Raw genomic sequence first — 10,564 nt, 5'->3', positions numbered from 1 at the left:
TCAAAAACTAAACTACTACAATTATGTCAAACACTAAAATATGCATTAAAATGTAAAATAACACTATTTTTCATGCATTTTCTATTCTTATATTATTTTAGCACATTTACTCGAAACTAACATAAAATTGGGTTTTTAAATCATTTTCTCATGAAATCATGCATATTTTTATATGAAATATCCCTAAAATATATGCATGATCATGGTGCATCTCCTTTTTTCTTTTTTTGAATTAAGTGGATACTTGTTGAAGCGTACCTGAACTGGAAATAACTTGCAGATATACCCTCATGGTTCAAGTGACGCCCTTCACTATGCAACAATGGGTTCTGGGTCACTTGCGGCGCTGGCAATGTTTGAGTCAAGATACAGAGAGGGCCTGACTGTGAGTTGATTGCTTATTTTTTGTTGTGCCCTGCATTTTCTTAACTCATTTTTCGCAAGTGGTGGCTATAGGTTTTGTAATCCTGAAATTACCTTCTTTGTTTTCAAACACAAAATAATATCAGAAATAGAACACAAAGATAACGGTCTAACTAACATCCACTATAGTTGCATCTCTGGTAGGTAGAATGGGATCAGTGTGCATGTCTAACTAGAGCATTACAATCTTTGAAATGCCCATCTTACCTGTTGTTCCTCGGTTGCCATTTTCATGACTTATGTTATAACTTGAGCAATTTTTGGTCTTGGAGTTTTAGCGGTCTTATCTGGCTACTGAGGTTTTCGCTTTCCATATGGTGGGGGCTTTGTAAATAAACAATAGTGCTTGTATTTCCTTGCTGTCTTTTTCCAAGCTCGGTGTAGACTTGGGAGTGGTGCTGAAGCTTAGGTCTGGGCTTTTATTTGTTTATCCTTTGGCTCAAGAGTCATACACACTTTACCATGCATAATGTTTAATGCTTTCCCAAGGGATTGGCTGTTGGTCTGGAGATTCAGGCCGCTGTTGGTCTGGAGATTCAGGCCTAGTCTTTGCAAGCTAAAACCTCCCAAATGCTCCTTCTGATCATTATTTTTTTGTAAATTTTGTTTCTAGTCGCTCTTGAGCAGGCATCAGCTGAGCTCAAGCATGTAGTTAGGTGGGCTAAAAGGAGGATGAGCAGCCTATCACATGCCTCATCTTTTCCCTATTTGTTACTGTTGAGAATAGGTGGTTTTTAGGTTAAGTTCTCTTATATTAGAGGTTTTCTGAAATTTTATTTTCATAAGGACTTAGATGTAATTTTCCTTTTGCCTCTCTCTATTTAATATAGAGAGAAGCCCTAATGAGAATATCGAGTTTTCTGTTTCTTGTCCAGCCGTCTCTCTCTCTCTCTCTCTCTCTCTCTCTCTCTCCTCTTCTCTCTCTAGGGGTCGGTACATCTTCTACATGGTATCAAAGCCTAGCCGATCGTGGGAGCGTGATCGACTGTGACGTGGGAGCGTGATCGAGTGTGATCAGAACACAGTCGATCGTGGAGGCTTTCATGATCGTGATCAAACTTCGATCAAATGAGTAATGTTTCTAATCAGGTCAGCGATTTAATTTTTTTTTTAAAGATCTGATGACAGATCTGGGCATGTTGCTGGTCGTGGATGCTTGCTGTGGGTGTCGTAGCTCCTCGTTCTTTTTTCTCGTGACTACCTACGCTGGGAGTTTGATTGCTGTTGGGAGTTTGATTGCTGTTCAGATCTTAGGAGAAAATCTGAATTTGTTCTCCTCATCTGGATTTCCTGCTGCGACCTGGTGGTGCCGAGTCTTGTTGCTGCTATGACGTGTTTTTTTCTTTGTTCGTGAGTTGTCGAGGGGTATTCCTGATGGTTGGAAGTAACAGAAATTTTTTTCTGTGTTGCCGTGAGTGCTGAGTTCTTGTCGAGGTGTGTTCCTGCTGTTTGGGAGCAGCATATATTTTTTTTTCCTGTGTTGCCGTGATTGCTGAGTTCTCGCATGTGCTGATTGTGTATGATCAGAAGCTGATTGCGTGTGATACTTACTGGATGTCGTGCCTTATATGTTGGAGAACAGCAGGTGTAGCGAATATTTTTGTTTTGCGACTGCATTCTATCATTTATAGTGATGTGTTTGGGTGCAGAAATGTTCGTGATTTCTGTGGTATCGACAACCACTGAACTTTAGTTGTTTTTTAGTGGGTTGGTTTATTTCAGAATGTGGTTTTCAGTGACTCCCTGCTGTGTCGAGTTTTTTTAAGGAAGCATGGTAGCTTAAGTTACTCTTTTGTCGTGGAAAATAGCAGGTGTAATTTCCTGTTGGGTTGAATTTTATTTTGTGTGTGGGCTGCTGCTTGTTGTGGAAACAACAGGTGTGGTTTCCTGCTGAGTTGAAAATTCTTCTTGAACACTTGTTGTTCAAGTGAGGTATTTTTTTTTCTTCAGTATGGCTGAAACTTCGAAATGTGATTCCAAAATGGAACATATTGGGGAGTATAAGGCTTTTCCCAACCCCTTCTCGTATGGCTCTTCTGTTAGGTTGAATGAAACCAACTATGCCAGGTGGTCCAGAACTTTTATGATGTCGGTTTCTGGACATCGTCGAAAACATATTTTGTTGGAAGGCGAACCCATTGAGAAATTGGGAAAATATGTTACTTGGGATGAAGATAATGACATAGTTATGTCATGGATCATGAATAGTGTTGAACCCCATATTGCAGATGGATTGATCTACTATAATACAACCAAACTAATGTGGGACAATCTTCGTGATACATACTCACAAGAAACGAATGTGAGTCGTATCCTGCAAGTCGAACAAGAAATATATAACTTGCAACAGGGAGATCAGACATTGGCCCAGTACTATGCCTCTGTCAAAGCTGCGTTTGAAAGACTTAATGCTCACAAGCCTCTTTGTTGCTCGAAGCAAAAGGATCATCAAGAACAAACCATGGTTGCTCGTTTTCTTACAGGTCTTTCTTCAGATTTTTCTGTTGCAAAAGTTCAAATGTTGACTGGTTCAGATGTTCCCACTCTTGCTGATGCTTACAATCGTCTGAGTAGACTTGCGATCTCTCTGCCACAATCTCAGCCTGTGACTCAGTCATCTGCTCTTGTTGTCCCATCTACTTATGGCCGTGGAAATATTCAAAATATCAGAGGACGAGGACGTGGACGTGGTATGGGAGGCAGAGGAAAGCTTCAATGTACATTCTGTGGAAAATCTGGACATTTAGAAGATCATTGCTGGGATAAGCATGGTCGGCCAATCTCTTTTGCATCAAAGTCATATAACCCTAAAGCAAATGTTACTACTATTGAGGCAACAAATGCACAAGAGAATATCACTGCAAATGAAAGTAGTATCACCCTTAGTCGTGCGGAATATGATGAGTTGATTACTCCTGTAGCTGGTATTGCCTATTCAACCGGCAATCATCTCCATCCGAATGATAGTAAGTGGGTTATTGACTCTGGTGCATCTAGACATTTGTGTGGAAATTCACGTGTTTTTTCAGATCTAAAGGTCATTAAGGCTCAACTTGGAGTCTCATTAGCCGATGGGAGCTCCTACCCGGTTGTTGGTCAGGGAAATATTTCTATATCCTCCTCATTACAGTTGAAAAATGCTCTTCATGCTCCAAACTTTCCTCAAAGTTTACTTTCTGTTAGTTGCCTTATAAAAGAACAAAACTGTAGAGTAATATTTGATCCAATGGGTTGTCATTTTCAGGATTTGCTGACGGGAAAGAAGATTGGTGAAGGCTATGAAGAAAATGGAATTTACTACCTACATCATCCAATGGGTTCTGTTCATGCTGCAGTGGAACATTCATTCAGTCCTGTTCAGTGGCATCGTCGTCTTGGTCATCCTTCATTGTCAAAGCTTCGGTCGGTCTTTCCTCAGATTCCTTCCACCACATCTTTTCAGTGTGAAGCATGTCAGTTGGGCAAGCATCATCGAAGTTCGTTCCCTTCGAGTCAGAGTCAGTCTAGTAATAAAGTTTTTGAACTTCTTCATGCAGATGTATGGGGTCCTAGTAAGATTCCTACTAGGACTCAGTGTCGTTATTATCTTGTTATTGTTGATGATTTCTCTAAGTTATCATGGGTATTTTTAATAAAAGAATGATCTGAAGTTCCAAGTCTTATCAAATCCCTAATTCTTGAAATAAAAACTCAATTTGAATCTATTGTCAAGATTGTTCGCACTGATAATGCTCTCGAGTTTAAATCAAAAGGTCTGTTACAATTTTACCAAGATCATGGCATCCAACCTCAAACTTCCTGTGCCTATTCATCTCAACAAAATGGGGTGGCTGAGCGAAAACATCGACACCTCCTTGATGTTGCCAGGACCATTATGATTCAATCCAATGTTCCTGCGTTATACTGGGGTGATGCGATTACCACTGCTTGCTATCTGATCAACCGCATGCCTTCGTCTTCTGTGGGTGATCAAATTCCATTACATATCCTAAAACCTAATGCCTCACTTTTTTTCTTTCTCACCAAAAATATTTGGATGTGTTTGTTTTGTACACAAACTTGGCCCTGACCGTGATAAATTAGCCGCTCAAGCTACAAAATGCATATTTATCGGTTATCCAAAAAATCAAAAGGGCTATCGATGTTATGATCCTATTTCTCGCCGAGAGTATGTCAGTGCGGATGTATCTTTCCTGAAATCCTCTCCATATTACTCTAGTTCCGGTTCCCCGCTGCAGGTTGATCCAGCTGAGTCTTTTCCATTACCTATACCTCCTTTTCCTTTGGAATTTGTGCCCTCCTTACCGAACCAAACTTCATCCTCTTCCAGATTTAATAATCCTCCATTGGTATATGTGCGTAGAGCTCCACTTCCGCAAGAACCTTCATCTTCTTCTTCTCCTGAGGTAAGTTCTACTGACAATAGTGATCTTCAGGATGATGATAGCAGGCCTATTGCTCTACGAAAAGGGATAAGACAATGCACCTTATATCCCATATCTCATTTTGTCTCCCATGCCAGAATTGGACATCAGATGAAGTCTTTTATTTCAGCCTTGTCTCCTGAAACCATTCCTCTGAACTATCAGCAGGCAGCACTTGATAATCGCTGGAAGATGGCTATGCAAGAAGAAATGACAGCTTTGGTATCTCAGCATACCTGGGATCTAGTTGATTCCCCAGCAGATGCTGACATTGTTGGATGTAAATGGGTATATACAATAAAGTACAAATCTGATGGTTCTATTGAAAGGTACAAGGCCAGATCAGTCGCGAAAGGGTATACTCAGACATATGGAATTGACTTCTTTGAAACTTTTTTTCCTGTTGCACGGATGGGTACCATCTGTCTTGTTCTCTCAATAGTTGTTCAGCATGGCTAGAGCTTGTGTCAATTAGATGTGAAAAATGCATTTCTTTATGGGGATCTCTCTGAGACCGTTTACATGCAACAACCTCCAGGATTCGAGGTTGAGGGGGAGTGTCAGAAGGTGTGCAGATTGAGAAAGGCGATTTATGGCTTGAAACAAAGTTCTCGTGCATGGTTTCAAAAGTTGTTTGAAGTGATGTCAAGCTTTGGCTTTAATAGATCAGCAGCAGATCATACACTTTTTATAAAGAAAACTAGCTCTGGCATAGTTGCTATGGTAGTATATGTGGATGACATCATTCTTACAGGAGATGATGTGAAAGCTATTGAAGCCACAAAGGCTCATCTTCAAAAACACTTTGTTACAAAAGACCTTGGTTCACTCAGGTATTTTCTGGGTATAGAAGTTGCTAGAGGCCGTGAAGGGATGGTTTTGTCTCAACGGAAGTATGTTCTTGACTTATTAAAGGAAACGAGCATGTTGGGAGCTAAACCAACAAATATTCCCATGGACCATAAAGTTCAGTTGTTTGAAGAAGGGTCAAAACCAGTTGATAGCAAAAGCTATCGCTCCCTAGTAGGGAAGTTATTATATGTAACTGTGACCAGACCGGATATTGCTTTAGCAGTAAGCAAAGTTAGCCAGTTTATGGACAAACCAACTGAGGTACACTAGAATGCAGCCATAATGATTCTCAGATATCTAAAATCCTCTCCTGGAAAGGGGTTATTGTTTAGGAAAGGTAGAACTCTGGAGATAGTAGCCTATTCTGATGCTGACTATGCTGGATCTGTAGTAGATAGAAAGTCTACCACAGGATTCTGTGTGTTTTTGGGAGACAACTTGATTTCATGGAGAAGTAAGAAACAAAATGTGGTTTCCAGGTCAAGTGCAGAATCAAAATATCGGGCTATGGCCCAAACAGCTGCTGAATTGATATGGGTTAGCACTGTTCTTCGTGATCTCCAGGTGAAGGTTTCCTCTCCAATGACCATGATGTGCGATAACAAAGCGGCAACATATATAGCAAACAATCCTGTCTTTCATGAGAGAACAAAGCACATTGAGGTTGATTGCCACTATGTAAGAGATATGATTCAAGCTGGTCATATCACTACAAAATGCCTAAAGTCGGAAGACCAAGTTGCAGATATGTTTACAAAGCCTCTTGCTAAGCCGAATTTCTCCAAATGTTGTGACAAGCTGAGCATGATTGATATCTATGCTCCAGCTTGAGGGGGAGTGTTGAGAATAGGTGGTTTTTAGGTTAAGTTCTCTTATATTAGAGGTTTTCTAAAATTTTATTTTCATAAGGACTTAGATGTAATTTTCCTTTTGCCTCTCTCTATTTAATATAGAGAGAAGCCCTAATGAGAATATCGAGTTTTCTGTTTCTTGTCCATCCGTCTCTCTTTCTCTCTCTCTCTCTCTCTCTCTCTCTCTCTCCTCTTCTCTCTCTAGGGGTCGGTACATCTTCTACAGTTACCTACAAATAACAATGGATATCCTTTTAAAGTTTTAAACTGACCAATAGACAAGGCTGTTTCTTGTCTGCCAAATTCTCTAAAACATGAGGTCTCCAACCCCATGCATGGTTGCTCCTCTACCTAGATATGCCTTCAGAGAAGGTGGAATTTGATATTGGAAAATAAGTACCACCTGGTTTTGGTTTTTGAGGATGGAAGAGAAAGGGCAGTAGCAAATAAAAACAATGAGTGTGTGGTCATTTGCCACATATAATTGAACATGATAATAGCTGTTGGATTTGTTTTTGTTCAAGCATCTGCATAATCTCCAGCTTTTCTTGCTTTGAATACTGGGTGTTCAATTTGTAGTGCAATTCTAAGCTTCCCTTTTTCTTTCATTTCAGAGGGATGAAGGCATAAAACTTGTATGTGCGGCAATCTGCTCTGGTATCTTCAATGACTTGGGAAGTGGAAGTAATGTGGATGTCTGTGTAATAACTAAGGTCTGAAAGTTTTGCCTTTGTCTATCCAGGTTTTCAGTTTTTGAAGTATTAGGGAACGTTTGTTTCATTCCCATGGAAGGGAAAGGCCTTTCATGGAAATGAGAACAGATTTCTAAAAAAACTGCCAGCTCAGCCTTCCCATGAGAATGCTTTTATAGGGGGCAAGGTATGAAAGGATTTGCACATGAAAAGTGATAGGTGGTAGGGAAAACTGGGGCCTACTTGTGCCAGCATGACACTTTTTCCCATGAGAATGCTTTTATAGGGGGAAAGGTATGAAAGGATTTGCACACGAAAAGTGATAGGTGGTAGGGAAAACTGGGGCCTACTTGTGCCAGCATGACACTTTTTCCACCATGATGATTTGATGTTTGTTTCACTCATAATGGGAAAGGAAGGGAAAGGGATACCAGCTCAGCAATTTCCCATGAAACCTTGCATGAAACAATCAGGTCCTTAGTGACCTGACTTGGTCTCAGGCCTGTGTCTTGAACCTAAAATTGCTAGTGCTTAAGGTAGTCGATACAGTTACTCTATTTGGTTCTATCACCATATTGGTGACTTGGGAATCAGGACACAGGCAGATCAACTAAGCTGATAACTCAAGCAACTTGACTTGGACATGAATCTTGACTTGCTACTTTTTGAACTTTGCTTGAAGCCAAAGGTTGATGGCACTCTGTTCATACCAAACAGGATGTTTGTCTTTTTTCATTGATGAGCAGGGCCATAAAGAGTACTTGAGGAATCACCAATTGCCAAATCCCCGTACATATATCAGTTCAAGAGGTTTTTCTTTTGAGAAGGGTCGCACTGGTCTGTGATTTTTCTTCTAATTTCTGCAAATTTGCTTATCAAAATCTGCTATACTGACACCTTTTCCCAACTGCTAGTGTGCAATCATGTGGCATATTACATGCTACTAGCAAAATCACCCCCTCTTAATGGAGGTTCTGAATCAAAATAAAATGGGGCTTTTCTTCAACATAGTTTTAGTGTATGATTCATAAAACAATTTGCTAGTAAATTTAGAAAAGTTTACATTTAGTTCAAGTCGGTTTTGGTTTAAGGTAATCTTGTTGGTTTCTCAAAACGTTTTCAATTTCTAGTTAAAGAGAGAGAGAGAGAGAGAGAGAATCTTTTGGTTATCAGAGAAAGTTTTAGATCTCTGTGTCACTCCCATATACATGGCCAGTGCAATGAAGGTTACATTTGTACAAGAAACACTTACAAGCACCTATATTGAAAAAGAAAGGAGGATGCTATAACTAAAAGGGTATTGCATCTTTTTTTTTTAATTCTTGCAAAGAAAATAAACTTTTTGCAGACCAGAAAAAAAAGATTCTATAACCAAAAAGGTTAGATCACTTTTTTTTTTTAAATCTTACAAAGCAAATCGACTTTATACCAAACAGCCCCAACTTGAGCTTTAAAAGATGTTAGACGACAATGTTAGTTTTGGATGTTGACATGGCATTCAAATTTGAACCCATTTGTTTACATACTGAGTTTTTCTCTTTTCAATAAAAAGATATGGTTTCTTTATCAATAAGCATGAGGAAGAACCATTACTCTCTCTCTCTCTCATGCACACATGCATCGGCATACATGTGTGAACAAATGTCCTGCATGTGCCTGCTTATGTCGGCATTTACCCATACATGAATACTCACCTGCATGCATATATGGTGAGACACCACAGGTTCCTGTTGGTCATGTTTCTTTACTACTAACTTTTGTTGCTATTTCGATGCAGTAGTGTTGATAAACTGTGATTGAGTTGGTTCTTGCCTGTTTTCTGTGTTTACAGCGGTATTATCAACAAAGACGACTCCATTGAAAGAGTTGGTGGAAGTTATTGAAGGAGATGCAATGGAAGAATGAGATGATAATCATTCAGCCCTTGGTATTCAAAACAAATATTACTTTGATTATAAGTATATCAATATTTTGCCATTCTTTGGCTGGCCTTGTTTTTCTCTGCTTTTGTGCTGCTTAGTGACTAGATTTAGATAAACTGATCTTACTCTTTAATGATATTTTCATTTGTGCTGAATTAATACAACTTTTCACGTTGAAGGAATGACTTACCTACCTGGTGCACTGTTTCCAATTACACCCTTCAACTTTTTTATATTTTTATAATGTATCGTGGAGTAGTGTTTGTTGGGGTAATATGCATTGATTTCCTTTTATCTAAAAAGAGTTGTGTTGGGACTAATGTGCACTGATTTCCGTCAGTGGTACCGTAGGTGCCATTGCTGATGCTGTGCTAGTTTCAGCACAACCCACCTCATGCTTGTGGAATGAGCTTATAAAAGCCCATGGGATGCCTGGGTGACAGTCATAGGGCATATACCCCCCACCATGGGTCTTGTTCTTGCCAAGTTGCTGTGTAATTTAAGTTGTCAACAAGTGCTTTACGGTTGATCGAACGACATAATTGAAGGGTTTGAAAGTGTCAAGTTGGTCATTGTAGGTTCAAATTTGATCTCCTTTGGTTTTTGAGGTATCTTTGCCTCATCTTTCATTTGTAATTTGCTTAGAGTTTGAGGGGAGTGACGATGATTGTACTGTAAATAGTGTTGTACCATAGTTTGGATTGCACCATGGGCCGCTCAGCCCAAGACAACCCCCTATGGCAACAACAAAGTATCTGTGCATATTCCAGGCTCTTTGATCGTCCCATGAATTGAGGAGCTGAATTGATTGGGGATTGAATTGTTTTCTGGTTGATTCATATTACATACATTTAGAAGTAGACAGTTGATCTTATCGAGACATTATGAACATATCAAGATTTTATTTCCAAAATACAAAAAGATATCCCTATAAAGTATCTGGACTTTAAAAGCACCCCTTATTTTAGGAAACCAATTGAAAAGTGGTTCGCAATTCAGATGGAGCAGGAAGAAACCTGCACATGACTTGGATCAGAATCCAAGATATAAGAAAGTTACAAGGTTGGAAGCAATGGCAGTGAATCGGAATGCTAGCAATGCACTGCCACCTGATGCAACTTTAAGTTTAGTGCATATGGTGCTTGATAAGCTAAGATCAGGATCAGCCTTAATCTGACCAAAACCCGTCTTGCTTTCAATTTCCACTGACCAACTCAACCTAATGTAGTGTAACCCTCCAAAACAAATTCTTATACTGTTAAACACAACAAAACTAGCACTCTCAGAAACCTAATAGTTTTTTCAACATTTCACAAAAAGCAAAAAAGATTCAGACATGGTTAGAATATCTACATGTCCCAAATTAACTGTTACTCTTGTTCCTTCAAAAACACTTTCAA

At 39.4% G+C, this 10,564-nt stretch overlaps 1 protein-coding gene across 1 annotated transcript; it reads left to right on the top strand.

The window, feature by feature from the left end:
* Nucleotides 1-287: 287 nt before the first annotated feature.
* Nucleotides 288-9,346, top strand: LOC149830293 (proteasome subunit beta type-7-B-like). Its single transcript, XM_090015769.1, has 4 exons — nucleotides 288-385; nucleotides 7,165-7,263; nucleotides 7,989-8,079; nucleotides 9,074-9,346. Exons 1-4 carry the CDS (start codon nucleotides 323-325, stop codon nucleotides 9,145-9,147), a joined length of 327 nt encoding a protein of 108 aa, XP_089871895.1. The 5' UTR covers nucleotides 288-322; the 3' UTR covers nucleotides 9,148-9,346.
* The last annotated feature ends 1,218 nt before the right edge of the window (nucleotides 9,347-10,564 follow it).

This window comes from Nuphar pumila, chromosome 8 (assembly GCF_984573655.1).
Source record: "Nuphar pumila chromosome 8, dmNupPumi1.hap1.1, whole genome shotgun sequence".
Classification (NCBI taxonomy): Eukaryota; Viridiplantae; Streptophyta; class Magnoliopsida; order Nymphaeales; family Nymphaeaceae; genus Nuphar; species Nuphar pumila.
Note: the sequence above shows the minus strand (reverse complement) of the source record. Positions and strands in the feature narration are given on the sequence as shown.